This window comes from Salmo salar, chromosome 02 (assembly GCF_965601325.2).
Source record: "Salmo salar chromosome 02, fSalSal1, whole genome shotgun sequence".
Taxonomy (NCBI): Eukaryota; Metazoa; Chordata; class Actinopteri; order Salmoniformes; family Salmonidae; genus Salmo; species Salmo salar.
This window is the reverse complement of record NC_138292.1, coordinates 44,934,826-44,957,771: the sequence shown is the minus strand read 5'-3', so window position 1 is coordinate 44,957,771 and position 22,946 is coordinate 44,934,826. Positions and strand designations below refer to the sequence as shown.

At 45.1% G+C, this 22,946-nt stretch overlaps 1 protein-coding gene across 5 annotated transcripts in view; it reads left to right on the top strand.

The window, feature by feature from the left end:
- The first annotated feature begins 6,676 nt into the window (after positions 1 to 6,676).
- The window catches only part of plecb (plectin b), a 187,079-nt gene continuing 170,809 nt past the window's right edge, over positions 6,677 to 22,946 (top strand). For all 5 annotated transcript variants that reach the window (XM_082963432.1, XM_014168120.3, XM_014168101.3 and 2 more), the window contains exon 1: positions 6,677 to 6,917. In XM_082963432.1, coding sequence (XP_082819558.1) covers positions 6,695 to 6,917 — 223 coding nt within the window. In that variant the 5' untranslated portion in view covers positions 6,677 to 6,694. The remainder of the gene's footprint in view (positions 6,918 to 22,946) is intronic.

Sequence of the window (22,946 nt, the reverse complement as noted above, 5' to 3'; positions counted from 1 at the left end):
TCAATCAGAGGCAGCTGTCTATGTAACAGTGTAGGTTCCGTCCCTCTCTTCGCCCCAACCTGGGCTCGAACCGGGGACCCTTGCACACATCAACAACTGACACCCCACGAAGCATCGTTACCCATCGCGCCACAAAAGCCGCGGCCCTTGCAACGCAAGGGGAAACCCTACTTCAAGTCTCAGAGCGAGTGACGTCACCGATTGAAATGTCATTAGCGCGCACCACCGCTAACTAACTAGCCATTTCACATCGGTTACATCTATCGTTGTCTCTGATTGGGGATCATACTTAGGCAGCCTTTTTTCCCACCTTTGTTTGTGGGATCTTGTTTTTGGTACTGTGCTGTATGCCCTACTGAATGTTATGTTTTCGTTTTGTATTTATTTTGGTTTTGTTTCGGTCTTCATCTAATAAAGAAAGATGTACGCTTACCACGCTGCACCTTGGTCTAATTCTTCCCTCAACGAACGTAACACCCTGATCACCCGCACACACAGTTCACTTTCATAGCAGCCACATACTGTACAGCATCATCACTTTGCTCGTTGTATAATTCCTTCTTGCATCTACGCGCTCTACTCCACTCACCTTTTCCCTTCGCTAGTGGACTTCGGTGCACAACACAACAGCTGTGACATGGCAAAAAAAAACTTTCCAAACCAAACCTACATACCCTAACCGCCAGTGCTTGACTGAAAAAGGTGCCAGTACTCATTTTGGGTGCTGGTACTGATTCTATTTAGGTGCAGGAGCTCCACAATACTTTTGAGCTAATATTCTATAAGCGGAACAGGAGCTCAAGCAGTAGAAAACTTGAGGTGCCAGTACTCAGCTCTGGTGAGCTCCTGCTCACCGCTAACCGCTACACACAGTCTACATCGTTGTCACCATATTATCTAACATCACAGCCAACATAGTGTAGGTACTAGAAATGCCTGCATAAGGTAGCCTACAATGTAGGTACGGTACTGCATGGTATACAAACACCGCTTCCAGCTGCCCTCCTGGCGGTGATTCTAAATATTTATCCAGATATTCAAATCCTCCTGCTGCAGGATTATTTTCCTACTGTGACGAAAGGGGTCAAATTTAGATCCAACATCTGTACAGTACATTGTCCATGCTCATTTCCAGGTGTCAAAGGTACAGTAAGAAGGTGACAGTAATGTATATATTTCTCAAGGAAACCTAGACATACTGGGCTGAATGGAATAGAACAGAAGAATAGAATTGTGCTTTATTAGTCCATCAGAAATGGGAATTCTTCTACTCTGTCCCCAACTGCCCACCAGACAACACACAACACACGTTGAATGGAGCACAGGGCATCCGCAGTGCAGTGCCCCTGGAGATATGTAGGTGTTAAGTTCCTTTCTCGAGGGCTTAACGGCCAGAGATGGTACAGAGGAACTTAAACCAGCAACCTTCCAGCTACTGGTCTGCTTTTCTAACACCTGGGCTATCTACTGCCACCAGATGCACTGTGTCTCTATGAAGGACTCATTTGCACTCAGTCCAGGTTGACACATCACAGTAGCATGTCTCTGGGATAGTCCTTCACTGTCTAGGACCTTGGAGCCACAGGACTGCTTTACACCCATGTGCTATGTGTCACAGTAGGCGTGTCACTGTGCCATTGGTACCAATCATTTGCAACTCAAATATGCAATATGCAATATGCATGCCTGTTAAGATACCACGGTTCTTCTCTACATCAGCTACAGTTGGTCTTAGTTGTGGCATTGACCTCACACCACATTGCTGATTGCCACGTTTCATTAGGTGACAATGAGACACTAGTGAACTTATCATCCTATCCATCTCTTTGGTAACCCTTTCAGGAAACACAGTTGAATAAATAGAAATAACTCTCGCTCCATTGGCTATAATGAGGCCTAGTCTGACCCACATCCTCATAGCTGAGGTTCATTTCACTGTACCCCTATATATTTTACTGGCTTCACTGTATCGCCAGTGTGTGTGTGTGTGTGGGAATGGCATAACATGTCATCAATACTAGCTAGTAGCCACACTGTGTGTGTGTGTGTGTGTGCGCATGCATAGTATGTGAGGGTGTGTGCATCTGTGTGCGTGGGGGGTTAGGGTTAGGGGCTGATGGGGAGGGGTCTAGTCTAGCTGGGTATGACATCATGTGTTGCATGGTGTGACATTTTACTAGTGACCACACAGTGAGGAAGAGCTGTGACTCACTGGTCTGGAAAGGAGGTCGTTTGCTAATGCAATATTTGCTCAGAAATTGAGTGGCCACATTGATTGGTTATCTCCAATGTTTTTTTTTCTTTCTGGGGGGGTTGTTTGCATGTGAAAATTCAACAGTTGTAATTGAAGGGGGCATGGCTCTGGGGCTGTGCAGTGTTTGAGTGAGAACGACACAGAAGAGAACCAACCAGTAAAAGCACATCCGCCTTCATTATCAACACATCGTGCTGACAACATCAAAATAGCCTTTCCAGCCTTTTCCAGAAGTCAGGAGGACTTTGAGTTTGGTATCAGTCAGACCTACATTCCACTGCCAGGGAGCCTCTCTGTCTGTCACCATGCCAACCAAGGATTACGTGGCAAGTAAATATGTCAGGAGGGGTCGAAATCTGAACAAGTTGATAAAACTATGCACTGAAGGTGATTGGTAAAGAGATAGGAACATTTGCTCTAGTATTCTGAAACTACCTATTTCATGCGCTGTGTGTTCATCACATGCCTTCATGGTGTGGCAGTTTGCCTTACGGCTAGCTTCAAAATGCTAATTGGAACGTACAGCCTAACGACTTTGCGTATATGTGGCTGGTTTCTTTGCTCTGTGTTTCACCATATACATATCGATTTTGGATTTTGAAAGATGTGAGATTTGGTGTTGGGAGCTGAGATTATGGCCATTTTTCTTTGATGAACTGCTAGACAATGTCGGCTCAGTGACAATGTATTAGACATAAACAAGAAAGTTGAATGACTTTAGTTCCACCAAAATAAACACACCCAACAAAACAGGAAGTCATAACTTCAGGGACTGTTAATTAAAACAAATCCTTACCATGCACAAGGCAGAGATAGTGTAGTGCAGAGATAGTGTATTAGTTATGTTTTCCTGTAAACATCATAAATTGAAGCCGCAAAACGTGCTCCCACGTAGCCTGGTTGTCAGAACAACACAACTTCAAGACGAGAGTCTTTACATCACGCTAGTTTCTTATTTACTTTACAACAAACATATGTATCGGGGACACTTTATGTGGATAGTCCATTTCTAGATGCTAACCCTTATGCTAACCGTTACCCTAACCCTTATTCTAAACCTAACCCTAACCGTAACCTTAGCACGCAGTTGCTTATCAACAGATAGTTTGCGGATAGTATGACCATCTGTAGAGCATCTACAGACTATCCAAAGAAAGTGTGACCAATGTATCATCCAAAAATCGATGCACAATGCCTTATGCTTTTGTCTTCATCTAGTTACAGTATAATCAACTCATTTGATTCCAAATATTAACAGATTTGGTACCGCTTACATGTTTTACCCCCCAAAAACAAAGACATTAGTGCATTGTTATTGGGTAACATTAGCAGAGCGGGTTTTTTGCGTTCCGATCAGAGATGAAGGTCCATCACTTACCGATAGTGGCCACTTAGTCAGACTTTTTCCAGGAAACTCAATAGTTCATAGTCAGCCTCGTCTCCTTTTCCTATCAAGTGCCCAAGTCTACGGACGGTAAGGGATGCAAATGGTAGTTTGCACTTTGTTCCACTGTATGACTGTAATATGGAAATATTTTTCTTAACATTTATCTGGGCTGCATATTTTCATGGTGGTTAATCATCAACTGGGAGTTGGGTCACAGCGAAAGTGTCCCTCCTTTAACACGTGAGAATTGCCTGCCTGACCCTAACTGAGCTATACATGTTGGGTGTTTTATTAGACACCTTGGCTGGCAGCAGCTGGTTGATATCCTACTGTGTTGGCTAAGGCTTGCCATTCATCATGTGGCAAGTAGATCATAGAATGTTGTAGTCATTATCCTACTGATATCTGAATACCAGTCTGGACTATCTTTTGAACTAGCATGGATGCATGCTCTGTCATTGGTGAACTATTTTTTCGATGCCGCCTGACATGCCAGGCGATTCCAGAGAGATGTACTGTAAAACAACATTAGTTCCAGTGTATCCACTTGACCCATGTTAGGCAAGGCTTCCAACTGAACATGTTATAGACATTGCCAGTGTGTGTACCTGTGGCGGTGTATATTTGTATCCCGTGGACTGTATCCAGTATTCAATTGTGGAGCTCAAAGTGTTCAAATATGAACAATGTACAGTACTAGTCAAAAGTTTGGACACACCTGCTCATTTAAGGGTTTTTCTTTATTTTACTATTTTCTGCATTGTGGAATAATAGTGAAGACATCAAAACTTTGAAATAGCATTCAGTGTGAAACAAATCAAAATATATTCTATATTCTTCAAAGTAGCCACCCTTTGCCTTGGTGACAGCTTTGCACACTCTTGGCATTCTCTGAACCAGCTTCACCTGGAATGCTTTTCCAACAGTCTTGAAGGAGTTCCCACATATGATGCGCACTTGTTGGCTGCTTTTCCTTCACTCTGCGGTCCAACTCATCCCAAACCATCTCAATTGGGTTGGGTGATTGTGGAGGCCAGGTCATCTAATGCAGCACTCCATCCCTCTCCTTATTGGTCAAATAGCCCTTTAAAAAAAAATATATTCCACCTTTATTTAACCAGGTAGGCTAGTTGAGAACAAGTTCTCATTTGCAACTGCGACCTGGCCAAGATAAAGCATAGCAATTCGACACATACAACAACACAGAGTTACACTTGGAATAAACAAAACATACAGTCAATAATACAGTAGAACAGAAGAAAACAAAAAGTCTATATACAGTGAGTGCAAATGAGGTAGGATAAGGGAGTTAAGGCAATAAATAGGCCATGGTGGCGAAGTAATTACAATATAGCAATTAAACACTGGAATGGTAGATGTGCAGAAGATGAATGTGCAAGTTGGGATACTGGGGTTCAAAGGAGCAAGATAAATACATAAATACAGTATAGGGATGAGGTAGGTAGATAGGTAGATAGATGGGCTGTTTACAGATGGGCTATGTACAGGTGCAGTGATCTGTGAGCTGCTCTGACAGCTGATGCTTAAAGTTAGTGAGGGAGATATGAATCTCCAGCTTCAGAGATTTTTGCAGTTCGTTCCAGTCATTGGCAGCAGAGAACTGGAAGGAAAGATGACCAAAGGAGGAATTGGCTTTGGGGGTGACCAGTGAGATATACCTGCTGGAGCGCGTGCTACGAGTGGGTGCTGCTATGGTGACCAGTGAGCTGAGATAAGGCGGGGCTTTACCTAGCAGAGACTTGTAGATAACCTGTAGCTAGTGGGTTTGGTGATGAGTATGAAGCGAGGGCCAACCAACGAGAGCGTACAGGTTGCAATGGTAGGTAGTGTATGGTGCTTTGGTGACAAAACGGATGGCACTGTGTGTTTGGTCATTGTCTTGTTGAAAAACAAATGATAGTCCCACTAAGCACAAACCAGATGGGATGGCGAATCGCTGCAGAATGCTGTGGGAGCCATGCTAGTTAAGTGTGCCTTGAATTCTAAATAAATCACAGACAGTGTCACCAGCAAAGCACCATCACACCTCCTCCATGCTTCACGGTGGGAATCACACATGTGGAGCTCATCCGTTTACCTACAGTGCGTCTCACAAAGACACAGCGGTTGGAACCAAGAATCTCACATTTGGTGTTGTTTAGCAGATCAAAGGGCAGATTTCCACCGGTCTAATGTCCATTGCACATGTTTCTTGGCCCAAGCAAGTCTCTTTTTCTTATTGGTGTCCTTTAGTAGTGGTTTCTTTGCAGCAATTCGACCACAAAGGCCTGATTCACGCAGGCCCCCATGAACAGTTGATGTTGAGATGTGTCTGTTACTTGAACTCTGTGAAGCATTTTTTTGGGCTGCAATTTTTGAGGCTGGAAACTCTAATGATCTTATCCTCTGCAGCAGAGGTAACTCTGGGTCCTCCATTCCTCTGGTGGTCCTCATGAGAGCCAGTTTCATCATAGCGACTGCACTTGAAGAAACTTTCGAAGTTCTTGAAATGTTACACATTGACTGACCTTCATGTCTTAAAGTATTGATGGACTGTCGTTTCTCTGCTTATTTGAGCTGTTCTTGTCATAATATGGACCCCTACCTTGTCACAACACAACTGATTGGCTCAAATTCATTAAGAAGGAAAGATATTCCACAAATTAACTTTTAACAAGGCACACCTGTTAATTGAAATGCGTTCATGGTGACTACCTCATGAAGCTGGTTGAGAGAATGCCAAGAGTGTGCAAAGCTGTCATCAAGGAAAAGGGTGGCTGCTTTGACAAATCTAAAATATATTTTGATATGTTTAACACACTTTTTTGGTTACTATATGATTCCATATGTGTTATTACATACAGTCGTTTTGATGTCTTCTCTATTTTTCTACAATGTAGAAAATAGTACAAATAAAGTAAAACCCTTGAATGAGTAGGTCTGTCCAAACTTTTGACTGGTACTGTATGTTTCTAATATACATAGGCCTATACACGTGCCATGTCTTACTGCTGCTCTCCTCCATGTCGTTGTACAGTACTGTACTGTAGGTGATGGCGTCGGGGCGTAAGGACAGACAGAAGGACAGGGACCGGCAGAGGGAGAGGGAGAGGGCCCTGCTAGACAGCTATGGAGAGAGGAGCTTCCCTGCCCCCTGCCCTGGGGACACACTCCCCTGGAACCTGGCTAAACACCAGAGGGTCAAACGCTCTAAGTCTGCCTCAGGCGCTGGGGACGTCCTGGACCCGGCTGAGAGGGCCGTCATCCGCATCGCAGGTAGGCAGTCTGCTGTCTGCAGCCCCGCGACACTCCTCCTGCCACCTCTCACACATGCTACTTTGCTATGCTACTGTTCCCAACAGGCCTCATGCTAGAAAATTGGGTCTGAACTAGCTTTGTCTGAATGGGGCGAATGACACGTCCTGTGTATGAGTGTGTTTATCATACCAGCCATTGAAGTAGTTGATTTCTGTAGAATTTTGTTGACTGTTTTCATTGGCAGTGTGTGTGTGTGTGTGTGTGTGTGTGTGGGTGTGTGTGTGCGTGTGCGTGTGCGTGCGCGTGTGCGTGTGCGTACGAGTGCTGTGTTGGGCAGGTGCCTTTGGACTAAGTTTCACCAACTGAACAGGATGTGTGCGTCCACAGAGTGTGGGGCTATAGCCAAGTGTTAGGTGGGATTGTCCTTACAGGGCTCAATCAATAGAGAGATATCTAATTCACATGATTTATTTAGATAGTTGGAGCACGTAACGTTGGTGTTGCCTTCTTATTAGCTGCTCCACCCATAACACTGTAATTCGTTGGGTGGTTGTGCAGCGAGAAAACAGAACAGTTTCAGAGACATTAAATCATCTATTTTACATATTTGTGACAACTGCATCACTCAACTGGTAGTCGAGAACATCCTACCGTGGGGACGGTTGTAGATTCCCTAACGTATACTGACGCCATATTCACTCAGTCTGTCTGTACTATTGAAGTCCCTGATTGCAGTGTAATGGACACGCGTGTAAGTAAATTGGCCTGGCATCAAGGGCCCAATCAGATTACATTTCACCATTGTGTTGCCATGGCAAAATGGAGTGTGAGTTTACGACCTCAGGTGCACGTTGGAGTGAGCACCTTCCCCTGAGTCCCATATCTGGTCGCAATTAACAGTGCTAAAATCACCCCTCCTCATTACAAATAGTCTTCATTAGAAGCTTGGAGGAAATTCATGTTCCTTCCCCTCATTCTGTAGCATGATTAGAATAAGAACAACGTCATTGTCCACACACCATGTGAAAATGTGCCTTTGCTCCACTATAACATTTTTGACATCAAACACAAACAACATTAATACATCAGGATCATTATCGACATCTAGCTAATTTCAATGAAACTATTCTGTGTTTTGCTGGTCTCCTCTCTGGTTAAAGTAAGGTTAGATCTACCCAGCATTTGCAGAGGAAGGCTTTGAGGCCTAAACACATCCATTGCAACTGCTGAGATTGAAAATAAGTCTAAGTAATAGCCTAATATTTTTCATTATATACTGTATGATTTTTTTTTGGGGGGGAGGGTTGTCTCCTATCTCCAATGCTCTTCCTCTGTCATAGGACCTGGTGGGGCTGTGTCAGCACACATGGGGCAGCCTTTGTTCTATTCTCTGCTGACATGCTGCCCAGAGTAGGCTATAAACCCTGACAGTACGGGGAATCATGCATATATCTCAGCCGTCAGCTCTCCAACAGCCAGCCGGGGCATTAAGATAGGTCTGTGGTGTGCACATTTCAAATGGCAAGTGGACTGCCTCTGCGGCTGCATCTGTGTGTGCACTGCACAGGTACTTGGATGTGTATACATTATGTGGGAATCCTTTGCTGGGGTGCATCCGAATTTGCTATACTTCTCCCAAAGTGTGCACTTGCACATTCCATAGCATGGATTTAACGATGGTAGTTAGTGCTTAACGCTCACTTTGGGGAAAGTGTGGAGAATTGGGACCCACATCAGTCATGTTTGTCAGTCACAGGTGTATGGGAACCATGTGTTTGATGTATTTGATACCATTCCGCCCATTCCGCTCCAGTCGTTACCACGAGCCCGTCCTCCCCAATGAAGGTGCCACCAACCTCCTGTGCTGTGTGGGACAGGCGTTAATTAGCTGGCTTTGCTCTGAGTGCAGCAGTGTTCCCTAGAGGCAGGTGTGTATGTGCATCCTGGCAGGAACCCGGAGAACGGTGCCTCCTGCACGTAGTTCTCTCTTAAACACATGTATCCACTAACCTCTGAGTCTTAGACAGACAGGTTTTTAAAATGTACTACTATGTATCTAATTACTTCATGGAGGCTGATTTGAATCACTTACGGGAGCTCTCTGGCTCAGAGGAGCGGGAGAGTTGTTGGGCTCCTCCTTCATGTGTTCGGTTATTAATGAAATGCCACGAAGCTGCATCACCTAGCAGTGACGTGTGGGGTATGGCTATTTGTCATATAACACTCTCCTTTGGCACACTTGGAACAGTTGGGAATGGCTCAATCTGTCTCATTTACACTCCAGTGTCAAAAGGCTCTTGTTAAGTTCAACTCAATTCTCCCAGAGGGAGTTCTTCTCAGCTCCCGTACCAGTGTTCTTGAAAAGGGTGAAAGTGAGGTCAAACTAGGGAACAGGGAGGTGAAAGGTCGTGTAAGCGCCAGGGCAGAAGAACGTGTGTCATCCTTAATGTGTCCCCTGGGACCTGAACTCCAGAGCGGTGTCCCTGCTTTTCAGTCACTCACACCAAAGGTCAAGGGAGAGGAAGAGACTCAGGACAGCCACCCAGTGGTTAAGGGAAGATTCACCATTCACAGTGTACAGCCTTGGTAGAACTAGTGTATACCCCGGCCAGAGAATTCACTGTGGATTACAATACAATACGTGTTTTGAACGCCATCCAACACTGCTAGATATACTAGCTTTGATTTTGGAGGGCTGAAGGAAATCATTCAATGATTTCACCTCAGACAGGAGTCATGAATAGATATGTTGACACTGTTGACACATATTCATGACACATAAAAAAAAAAAATGCAAAAATGTATTACAACATCTGGTGCCATGGTACTTGCACACTTTGACGGCCTTGTTGTGTTCAGAGCTGCAATGTGTGTGAATGGTGTCTGTTTTTGACAGAGCCCTCCTGGGGTAAGGCTTTACTTACCCGGCTAACATCCCTACTGAGTGGCTGTCTATTATTCATAACAGAGCTGCTATGATCTAAAGCTGTCAAAGTCACGGTGCCGTGCGCATACACACACACGCACACACAGAGAGCAGATTTTAATGTGGGAAAGAGCCATTTGATTCATAGGGCCGTGTGATTCTGCACTGACTGCGTATTGATGACTGGATGAGTCATAAGTCCTCTCTGTTCCTCTCAGAGTGTGTTCACTGTGCTGTAAACAGAGTGAAAGAATGTCTCTTCAGTCAGTGTAATAAATAATCCACCATTCACACGCATTGGTACTGCCTCAGTCACTGAGGGACTTTGGGTTGAAGCCATGCCCGAGGGCCTCCATCAGTAGAATCACAAAAACAAAACAGGCTGTCTATCATTACACACTGTGGTACAGCATGTGTCTTATTTGTCTCCAAACATCTCAGGCATCTAGACAGGGGCCTGTAGTGTGTCGGTGGACCCTTTTCTCCATCCCTCCCAAAAGCCTTCAGACTGCAGTATCCGTATTCACCACCAGGTGTCAGTCCGCATGGGAAAGTTTCCAGCCGGGTCCTGGAGTAGCCCTGGAAACCCTTTGAGCCTCTGGAAAATGTGCCTCCATTCTCTATCGTTTTTAAATAGAATGGGTTACATATTTATTGTGGCTGATCTTATTGGCACAATGGCGCTCCTTTCATTTCACAGAGGATACATTTTATACTTATTGAAAAGTCAGTCAGAGGGGTTCAATTTCCTTTTTATGTGTGGTAACGACTTTTTTGGACACAGCATAAAATGGCTCACTGACGAAGCCCCATTGCATGCTCACGCAAATGAATGACTAAGACGCGTTACTAGTATGAAGAGTAGAAGGTGGGGTATTACAGTGGTGCCTGATGGTGACTAGATAGAGGCAAGGTAAGGTAGAGCATGGGATAGACTAGATAGGCATGTCCCGGATGTCACCAAGATAGAATGTCAGACTGAATGGCTTGTCAGTAACCAGAGGGTGGCACCAGCCTGTTTCCATGGCATTCTCCTATACTGTCACTGTTAACATCATTACACAGTCCTTACACACTCATTAGACAAGCAGTACACTGCTCAGGAAACGCCATATAAGCTGGAGGCTTATAGGGATTCTATATGTAATTATATATGAACCTGAGCCATGTTTTGAGACATGGAGATATGTTGTCAAGAGGTAGGAGTGAGAGAGGGAGCGATTGATAAACTAAGAGATGGGCTTTAGGAGGCCTCTGTAGCCCTCCTTACCCCATAAAAACACACACACACACACACACACACACACACACACACACACACACACACACACACACACACACACACACACACACACACACTCAAGGCACTAAGGGACAGCTGGCAGGAAGGTCACTTTGAAACACATTTACAGTATGTGCGTGACGTAGTAGCCATCTTGGTCATCGCATAGATGTTGGTCTGTGACACAGATTTGATTTGTTACAAATCAATCTAATTTGAAACAAGCAAGAGGGCCCAACCCAGTCCAAGGCCAAACGCAAGGCCAAAAAAGCTGATATTGTTTCAGTAGAACATTGGAATATTAGCCCTGTAGGACAGTATCTCTCTACGCCCTTCATTTCCATTTTCATTTCTCACTTGCCATATTAATTTCCTCCCCATTGCAAAGGACTATAAATCATAGCGTGCATAAACAAAGACCCACACACACACAGTCGTAGTTATGGCTTTAGAATTACAGCTCAGGAGTCTGTTATCTCTGGCCCGCCTTTACTGCCAAAATGAACTCCTTGCGTGTGTGTGCATGTGTGTTTGTGCTTAACTGTGTGTGCGTGTGTATGTGCACGCGCATCTGTGTGTACACGTGTGTATGTGCGTGCCTACTGTGTCTTTGTGTGTGTGTGCCTTTGCTTGCAATCTGCAGCTTCCCTGTATCCGTTCTGCTTACAGTAAATGTGCTCATCGCCACCATCCTCCAGCAGAGTATTCATTAATAACTTAGACATACATTTATAAAAGCTGCTGAGGTTTGCGTGGGCCTTGTAATTAATGACACTTCACTCTCAGGATGTACAACACTGAGAGAAACATTAATGTACACTGATGGATGCTTAAAGCACGCTGGCTGTTTGAGCCATACATTCTTAAAAAACAAACGATTCATAACGGGTTCTACGGCTGTTCCTGTAGGAAAACTGTCCTTGTTGGAGAACACTTTTTTGGTTCCATGTAGAACCCTTTCACCCAGTCAAGAAACCTAAAATAAAAGGTTCTACTTGGAACCAAAAAGAGTTCTACCTGGAACCAAACAGGGCTCTCCCTACAGGGACAGTCCAAGAACCCTTTATGGTTCTAGGAAGCACCTTTTTTTCTAAGTATAGACCTACTTGAATATCAAACGATGGGGCAGATCTCTGTGCTTCCTGCAGAAGAAAGGAGAGTGCAGAGACCTAGAGGTGTGAGGTTACTGAGGGGGCATGTTTCAAGCCTGTGTGCCTTCATCAATGGCATTACACACATGGGAAAGCTATGAAGGACTCACAAGCCACCTGGGTCAAAGCAAAGGGCACAGGTCACAGGTCAAGTTGGGCATGTTTAATTCCGTGTTTGTGCCAGCTGTGTTTACATGTTAACGTGTTCATGCAGTGTCATATCACTCACCTCATAGGCCGAAGTGGACATATTGAATTTCACTCCCATGTTAGTTGTGCACATGTGTTTGTACAGGGTTATACATCCCCAGGTGCTGTCAGCACACACAGCATCATACATCACACACATGCACACTAGGGATGTGACAAATGTAAAAATGTTCTTAATGTTTAAACTGCAATTTTTTTTACAGTTTAAACGATAACAACAAAAAAATTACATGTGAATTCCAAATGCAGATATGGTGCTGCATATGACCACTAGGGGGCCATTCAGTTCAATCTACCGCAGTCTTGGCTACCATACGGCTACCTTATTACTATCCCCCACCCACTCAGCAACGAGGGTAGTAAATTACGTTTTTTAGGTTCTCTGCTGTGTGCCTCTCCTCCATTTTCTCAGTGGTCAGTACATGGGACTTCATGTCTCACTTCTCTTCAATGACTCATTGCAGGGATGTATGACAGTGTGTTCATAGACATCCAACAATCTGTTGTTAATGCCATGTATGGGGTGTTTGAGAGCTCGTGCTTTGTACTTGCAGAGCAATCATTATGCAATTTCTCCATCTGGGCCGTCACGGTTTTTCGACATGGCATGCTTGTAGTCTGGGTCTAGATATACCATTAGGGTATTGAAGGTAACATCCTCTACCATTGACAATGGGTGCATATCAACTGCAATCATTTCTGTAATCAGCGCTGTGATTTTCTCACTCCGTCTCTTAACACATTTATTTTGTGTGAAGAGCCTGTCTAATGTCTGTTGTCGGGGGCCTGCGCAGCTGCCAGCAACGGTTTGGGTCGCACGGCGTCTCCCTTTCAAACGTTGAACCTGTACTGCTACTGTAGCTCAATTCCACCTCTCAATGGTTGCATTTCACAATGTTTTCATTTAACTTCTCAAATTATTGCCATTAAGGACTTCGCTGCTGTCACTTCCCTGTCTCACTCTGCCAGGTGTTAACGATGATGACGTGCGTAGCGCTTTATACCCCTGGCAAATAATTTGAAAGAAATCTAAGATGTTAACAAGAAGCTTGATCTTAACATCTAGCCACTTAGCTAGCAAGTTAGCAAACCAAATGGATAGCTGGAGCCCTGGGCTGGATACAGTGCATTCGGAAAGTATTCAGACCCTTGACTTTTCCACATTTTGTTACGCTACAGCCGTATTGTAAAATGGATTCATTTGTTTTCTTTCCTCATCAATCTACACACAATACCCCATAATGACAAAGCGAAAACAGTTTATTTGAAAATGTTTGCAAATGTGTATATATATATTAAAAAAATTATATCACATTTACATAAGTATTCAGACCCTTTACTCAGTACTTTGTTGAAGCACCGTTGGCAGCGATTACAGCCTCAAGTTCTTTTAGGGTATGACGCTACAAGCTTGGCACACCTGTATTTGGGGAGTTTCTCTAATTCTTCTCTGCAGATCCTCTCAAGCTCTGTCAGGTTGGATGGGGAGCGTCGCTGCACAGCTATTTTCAGGTCTCTCCAGAGATGTTTGGTCGGGTTCAAGTCCGGCTGGGCCACTCAAGGAAATTCAGAGACTTGTCCCGAAGCCACTCTTGCGTTGTCTTGGCTGTGTGCTTAGGTTCGTTGTCCTGTTGGACAGTGAACCTTCGCCCCAGTCTGAGGTCCTGAGCGCTCTGGAGCAGGTTTTCATCAAGGATCTCTCTGTACTTTGCTACGTTCATCTTTCCCTCGATCCTGACAAGTCTCCCAGTCCCTACTGCTGAAATACATCCCCACAGCATGATGCTGCCACCACCATGCTTCACTGTAGGGATGGTGCCAGGTTTCCTCCAGACATGACGCTTGGCATTCAGGCCAATGAGTTCAATCTTGGTTTCATCAGACCAGAGAATCTTGTTTCTCATGGTCTGAAAGTCATTAGGTGACTTTTGGCAAACTCCAAGCGGGCTGTCATGTGCCTTTTACTGAGGAGTGGCTTCCATCTGGCCACTTTACCATAAAGGCCTGATTGGTGGAGTTCTGCATAGATGGTTGTCCTTCTGGAAGGTTCTCCCATCTCCACAGAGGAACTCTGGAGCTCTTTCAGAATGACCATCAGGTTCTTGGTCACCTCCCTGACCAAGGCCCTTGTGATAGCCTATAATATATTTTTGCAATAATTGCAATAATAAATAGTCAAGATAGTAGAGAGTAGGTTCTTTCAACAATGAGACCAACGTTGAGGAAGGTGGTCTTGATCGAGCTGTTGCTTGGAGGAGCCTCTGCTGAAATGAGTTGAGCGGATCTGGGGGCTGGTACTTCCGATGACGCCTGGTGTGACGTTGTTAATCTTAGTTTCTCTCCCTGTTTCTCTCCTCATTTGTCACAATGGCCACATCCTGTTCAACAAGGTCCTCAGTGGTCACTTTCGTGAGGGTCATAATAATCTCACCGGCTTCCAGATCCCGAGGTGCTTCCTTCATTTCAGCATCATCCATCGCTGCAACGGTGGCAGTGGTGGTAGCACTTCTGGATGACGAGGAGGTTCTTGATGCACCGTTGGAGGCGGTGGTCACGCTTGTGGATGACGTAGACGACGTAAAGGGTCTCGCTGCAGCGGAGGTCACACTTGTGGATGACGTAGAGGTTCTTGATGCACCGGTGCCGGTTGTGGTCATACTTGTGGATGACGTAGACGTCGTAGAGGGTCTCGCTGCACCGGTGCCCGTTGTGGTCATACTTGTGGATGACGTAGACGTCGTAGAGGGTGTCGCTGCACCGGTGCCAGTTGTGGTCATACTTGTGGATGACGTAGACGTCGTAGAGGGTCTCGCTGCACCGGTGGTGGTGGTGGTCGTCGCACTTATAGATGACGTAGAAGGTCTTGATGCACCGGTGGCGCCCTCACTTGTGAAAGACGTAGAGGATCTGGCTGTAAAATTGCCACTCGTTGCCCTAGGCACAATAAATGGATCCAGAAAAGAAAGAATGTGACAGAAGCGCCAAGGCCGCTGGCCTGAAGCTGCTGACCCAGATCTCTTTTTCTCTTTCTCTGCCCTTCTCTCTCTCTCTTCTCTCTCTCTAATACCTGTCCCTGAGTCCTCTCTACTTACTCCTACAGTCTTTTTCTACATAGACATGAACATGATAAACCAAACCATCACCTAGCATAGCTATAGTTATTCGATTGCTAAAATGGACATCTCACCTACTGTACACACAGACACACACGCAGGGTTGGGGAGTAACTGATTATTTGTAATCTGTTACATGTAAGGGATTACAAAAAATAAAAATAAAACGGTAACTGTAATCTGTTACGTTACCAGCAAAATTATTGTAATCAGATTACAGATAGTTTTGAAAAACTAGATGATTACTTTGAGGATTACTTTTAAATTCAGAAAGGATGTTTGGTGGTGATTGACTCCGCTGTCCTGGCGTCGTGAGGGAGCTTGTTCCACCATTGGGGTGCCAGAGCAGCGAACAGTTTTGACTGGGCTGAGCGGGAACTGTGCTTCCTCAGAGGTAGGGAGGCGAGCAGGCCAGAGGTGGATGAACGGAGTGCCCTTGTTTGGGTGTAGGGCCTGATCAGAGCCTGAAGGTACGGAGGTGCCGTTCCCCTCACAGCTCCTTAGGCAAGCACCATGGTCTTGTAGCGGATGCGAGCTTCGACTGGAAGCCAGTGGAGAGAGCGGAGGTAGCGGGGTGACGTGAGAGAACTTGGGAAGGTTGAACACCAGACGGGCTGCGGCGTTCTGGATGAGTTGTAGGGGTTTAATGGCACAGGCAGGGAGCCCAGCCAACAGCGAGTTGCAATAATCCAGACGGGAGATGACAAGTGCCTGGATTAGGACCTGCGCCGCTTCCTGTGTGAGGCAGGGTCGTACTCTGCGAATGTTGTAGAGCATGAACCTACAGGATCGGGTCACCGCCTTGATGTTGGTGGAGAACGACAGGGTGTTGTCCAGGGTCACGCCAAGGCTCTTAGCACTCTGGGAGGAGGACACAAGGGAGTTGTCAACCGTGATGGCGAGATCATGGAACGGGCAGTCCTTCCCCGGGAGGAAGAGCAGCTCCGTCTTGCCTAGGTTCAGCTTGAGGTGGTGATCCGTCATCCACACTGATATGTCTGCCAGACATGCAGAGATGCGATTCGCCACCTGGTTGTCAGAAGGGGGAAAGGAGAAGATTAATTGTGTGTCATCTGCATAGCAATGATATGAGAGACCATGTGAGGATATGACAGAGCCAAGTGACTTGGTGTATAGCGAGAATAGGAGTGGGCCAAGAACAGAGCCCTGGGGGACACCAGTGGTGAGAGCACGTGGTGCGGAGACAGATTCTCGCCACGCCACCTGGTAGGAGCGACCTGTCAGGTAGGACGCAATCCAAGCGTGGGCCGCGCCGGAGATGCCCAGCTCGGAGAGGGTGGAGAGGAGGATCTGATGGTTCACGGTATCAAAGGCAGCAGATAGGTCTAGAAGGATGAGAGCAGAGGAGAGAGAGTTAGCTTTAGCAGTGCGGAGAGCCTCCGTGACACAGAGAAGAGCAGTCTCAGTTGAATGCCCAGTCTTGAAACCTGACTGATTAGGATCAAGAAGGTCATTCTGAGAGAGATAGCAAGAGAGCTGGCCAAGGACGGCACGTTCAAGAGTTTTGGAGAGAAAGGAAAGAAGGGATACTGGTCTGTAGTTGTTGACATCGGAGAGATCGAGTGTAGGTTTTTTCAGAAGGGGTGCAACTCTCTCTCTCTTGAAGACGGAAGGGACGTAGCCAGCGGTCAAGGATGAGTTGATGAGCGAGGTGAGGTAGGGGAGAAGGTCTCCGGAAATGGTCTGGAGAAGAGAGGAGGGGATAGGGTCAAGTGGGCAGGTTGTTGGGCGGCCGGCCGTCACAAGATGCGAGATTTCATCTGGAGAGAGAGGGGAGAAAGAGGTCAAAGCACAGGGTAGGGCAGTGTGAGCAGGACCAGCAGTGTCGTTTGACTTAGCAAACGAGGATCGGATGTCGTCAACCTTCTTTTCAAAATGGTTGACGAAGTCATCCGCAGAGAGGGAGGAGGGGGGGGGGGAGGGGGAGGAGGATTCAGGAGGGAGGAGAAGGTAGCAAAGAGCTTCCTAGGGTTAGAGGCAGATGCTTGGAGTTTAGAGTGGTAGAAAGTGGCATTAGCAGCAGAGACAGAAGAGGAAAATGTAGAGAGGAGGGAGTGAAAGGATGCCAGGTCCGCAGGGAGGCGAGTTTTCCTCCATTTCCGCTCGGCTGCCCGGAGCCCTGTTCTGTGAGCTCGCAGTGAGTCGTCGAGCCACGGAGCAGGAGGGGAGGACCGAGCCGGCCTGGAGGATAGGGGACAGAGGAAATCAAAGGATGCAGAGAGGGAGGAGAGGAGGGTTGAGGAGGCAGAATCAAGAGATAGGTTGGAGAAGGTTTGAGCAGAGGGAAGAGATGATAGGATGGAAGAGGAGAGAGTAGCGGGAGAGAGAGAGCGAAGGTTGGGACGGCGCAATACCATCCGAGTAGGGGCAGAGTGAGAAGTGTTGGATGAGAGCGAGAGGGAAAAGGATACAAGGTAGTGGTCGGAGACTTGGAGGGGAGTTGCAATGAGATTAGTGGAAGAACAGCATCTAGTAAAGATGAGGTCAAGCGTATTGCCTGCCTTGTGAGTAGGGGGGGAAGGTGAGAGGGTGAGGTCGAAAGAGGAGAGGAGTGGAGAGAAGGAGGCAGAGAGGAATGAGTCGAAGGTAGACGTGGGGAGGTTAAAGTCACCCAGAACTGTGAGAGGTGAGCCATCCTCAGGAAAGGAACTTATCAAGGCGTCAAGCTCATTGATGAACTCTCCAAGGGAACCTGGAGGGCGATAAATGATAAGGATGTTAAGCTTGAAAGGGCTGGTAACTGTGACAGCATGGAATTCAAATGAGGAGATAGACAGATGGGTCAGGGGAGAAAGAGAGAATGTCCACTTGGGAGAGATGAGGATTCCAGTGCCACCACCCCGCTGGCTCGATGCTCTATCTGGTTCTTTTATGGCGGTTTTGGAGCAGTGGCTTCTTCCTTGCTGAGCGGCCTTTCAGGTTATGTCGATATAGAACTTGTTTTACTGTACATATAGATACTTTTGTACCTGTTTCCTCCAGCATCTTCACAAGGTCCTTTGCTGTTGTTCTGGGATTGATTTGCACTTTTCGCACCAAAGTAAGTTCATCTCTAGGAGACAGAATGTGTCTCCTCCTCCTTGTTTTTTGAAAGAAAAGCACATTTTTTGTCCACTAAAATAACATCAAATTGATCAGAAATACAGTGTACACGTTGTTAATGTTGTAAATGACTATTGTAGCTGGAAACGGCTGATTTTTAATGGAATTATCTACATAGGCGTACAGAGGCCCGTTATCAGCAACCATCATTCCTGTGTTCCAATGGCACGTTGTATTAGTTAACCTCTTGGGGCTAGGTGGGACGCTAGCGTGCCACCCGTGGTGCACTCCATCAACAGCAGGTGCATTTCAAGAGCGGCAAATTTGAATCCAAATAAATGTCAAAATTCAAATTTTTCAAAAATACAACTATTTTACACCATTTGAAAGATAAACATCTCCTTAATCTAACCACGTTTTACGATTTCAAAAAGGTTTTACGGCGAAAGCATAAATTTAGAGTATGTTAGGACAGTACATTTACAAGAGTTGTGTGTAATGTTTTGTCAAGTCAAAGACAGGGTCACCAAAACCATAAAACCAGCTAAAATGATGCACTAACCTTTTACAATCTCCATCAGATGACACTCCTAGGACATTATGTTAGACAATGCATGCATTTTTAGTTCTATCAAGTTCATATTTATATCCAAAAACAGCGTTTTACTATGGCATTGATGTTGAGGAAATCGTTTCCCTCCAATAACCGGCAGTCAAGTCAGCGTAACAAATTAAATAATTAAAATTAGAAAACATTGGTAAAATATTATATTGTCATTTAAAGAATTATAGATTTACATCTCTTGAACGCAATCAACTTGCCAGATTTAAAAATAACCTTACTGGGAAATCACACTTTGCAATAATCTGAGCACTGCGCCCAGAAAAATACGCGTTGCGATACAGACTAGACGTCATGTTGGGGAGATCTAAAATCGAAAATACTATGTAAATAATCCATTACCTTTGATTCTCTTCATCAGATGTCACTTCCAGGTATCACAGGTCCATAACGAATGTAGTTTTGTTCAAAAAAGCTCATCATTTATGTCCAAAAATCTCCGTCTCGTTAGCACATGATGTAAGCCAGCCGGACTTCTCGTCATGAACGAGGGGAAAAAATATATTTCCGTTCGTTCAAACATGTCAAACGTTGTATAGCATAAATCATTAGGGCCTTTTTTAACCAGAACATGAATAATATTCAAGGTGGACGAATGCATACTCTTTTATAACGTATTGGAACGAGGGTACCCAACATGAACTCGCGCGCCAGGTGTCTAATGGGACATCATCGTTCCATGGCTCTTGTTCGGTCAGATCTCCCTCCAGAAGACTCAAAACACTTTGTAAAGGCTGGTGACATCTAGTGGAAGCAATAGGAAGTGCCAAAATATTCCTAAGCCCCTGTGTTTTTCAATGGGATAGGTTTAAAGTCAATACAACACATCAGGTATCCACTTCCTGTCAGAAAATGTCTCAGGGTTTTGCCTGCCAAATGAGTTCTGTTATACTCACAGACACCATTCAAACAGTTTTGGAAACTTTAGAGTGTTTTCTATCCATATATAATAAGTATATGCATATTCTAGTTACTGGGTAGGATTAGTAACCAGATTAAATCGGGTAAATTTTTTTTATCCAGACGTGCAAATGCTGCCCCCTAGACCCAACAGGTTAATCCAAGTTTATCATTTTAAAAGGCAAATTGATCATTAGAAAACCCTTTTGCAATTATGTTAGCACAGCTGAAAACTCGTCAGTCTATTCTTGTTCTTAGAAATTAAGGATATTCCATGCGAGATATTGCCAAGAAACTGAAGATCTCGTACAACGCTGTGCACTACTCCCTTCACATAACAGCGCAAACTGGCTATAACCAGAATAGAAAGAGTGGGAGACCCCGGTGCACAACTGAGCAAGAAGACACGTACATTAGAGTGTCTAGTTTGAGAAGCAGATGCCTCACATATCCTCAACTGGCAGCTTCATTAAATAGTAGCTGCAAACACCAGTCTCAAAATCAACAGTGAAGAGGCTACTCTGGGATGCTGGCCTTCTAGGCAGAATTCCTCTGTCCAGTGTCTGTGTTCTTTTGCCCATCTTAATCTTTTCTTTTTATTGGCCAGTCTGAGATTTTTCTTTGCAAATCTGCATAAAAGGCCAGCATCCCAAAATCGCCTCTTCACTGTTGACATTGAGACTGGTGTTTTGCAGGTACTATTTAATGAAGCTGCCAGTTGAGGACTTGTGAGGCATCTGTTTCTCAAACTAGACACTCTAATGTACTTGTCCTCTGTCTCAGTTGTGCACCTGGGCCTCCCACTCCTCTTTCGATTGTGGTTAGAGACAGTTTCATAGTTCAGATTCGTAGTTCTCATAGTTAATACCCCCAACCAACGCCATCACTACTACACACTACACCCCCAACCCCACAAAAAAAAGAAGCTTGCTCTTGACTTTTCCTACCAGATACTTTCTTTATTGAGGAAAATGTACTTACTATGACTGTGATATGTGGTTGTGTCACCTATCGATCTTAAGAAGAATGCACTAACTATACGTCGCTCTGGATAACAGAGTCTGTTAAATGACTACAATGTAAATGCAATACACATGCACACACACACGCACACCTTCTCGAACCCTCTCATGTGGACAGCGTGTGTGAGTATCTTAAGCCACATGCAAACTGCCACATGCCTAAGCACACAGCGTAGCCCACCTGTTGTCTGCATTGGGAGCTGGGAAACTGCAAACAATCATCTCAGATTGTGTTGACACAAAGTTATATATACATAGACGCACATTTAAACACACACACACACACACACACACACACACACACACACACACACACACACACACACACACACACACACACACACACACACACAGGTCATCTTTCACCTCATATAGACAACTGGAGAGTCCTCAAAGATGTCGTTAACTTGTATCTGGTTAACAACTCACAACTCACCTATCTGAAGTGTCGAGGCACGGAAAGAAGTAAGTGTAAATGTAAATATTTCTAAAGGGCCTGTTGCTGAAACACCAGTAACAAGTACGAATGTGTGACGTGACGTGATGTGTGTGTGTGTGTGTGTGTGTGTGTGTGTGTGTGTGTGTGTGTGTGTGTGTGTGTGTGTGTGTGTGTGTGTGTTCATCTCCAGGTGGGGTGTAGAGGAATGGGGTAAATGGGTTTATACAGGAACACACCACTCCACTCCCATCTGTTAAGCCACAGTACAGTCTTCTAATACCCTCAGCCCTTTAACCATTGTCAACAAAGCAAACAGCCCTCTCCCTCCATTGAGAGACTTGCCACGCTGAACTGGAGTGCCTTACCTGTCTAAATCAATCCCATTCCGTATATAGATGCTGTAAAGGAGTCAATGGAACACAGACTTTCCATTGACCAGATTGACCAGTCAAATCTGATCTAACAAAGTGGATATTGGTCAAATCCGTCAGAAATCGGCGGTGGTAGTCAACGTCGTGTTTTTAACTGTAATGCAGTTGATTGGTAACGATGACATGAACATGTGTTGGGGTTAACATCCATACAACAATTATACTCAGATTTCTACCTCGACATAGTGTTAAATACACTTATAAACAATAGCCTAAATGTAGGCTAATTTTGCTAGGGGGCAATGAGGAGACTCTTTCCCCCATGGCCCTTTCCCCCGCGCGTTTCCATGGCAATTTCATTATTTTGGTCGAGTTCGATTGACCTCTTTACCTCATCTACCGTACGCTGAAGGCTACTCTAGTTTTCTATTGTTATGGCACATGGCAACGATAGAAGACTAGAGTTAGCTTCAGCAGAGTAAATACAGTACAGTAAAGTATGGATGCAAGCTTAGTCTCATATCTGTTTGTGTAGTCTTGCCAACTCCTATGGTCATTGACTCGCCAATGTTTGGCTTGATAATAATAATAATTTATAAAAAAATATATATTTTGCGCTTTTCATAACAGGCTGAAAGTGCTTCAAAAGCAAAAAAAAACAAGCAACACATCATTATGAGTAGCCTAGCTATAGTCAGGTAAACCAATAGAGGCCAAGTCTTTGCATCCTCCAAAGATGGAAAGAGACAGTGATCAGAGGAATGACCAACAATGTTCATAGGAGTTGGCAAGACAGCATCAACAGATCTGGGACCAGGCTAGATGAACATGTGGTGAACCATCAGGTCTGTGTAGTCCTAGTCCTATCCTGTGCCAGTAGTGAAACAGTTTCCATTTCCTGTCGAAGTGTGGGCGTTTGTCTGGAACGGCAACAACGGCTCCTTTTCC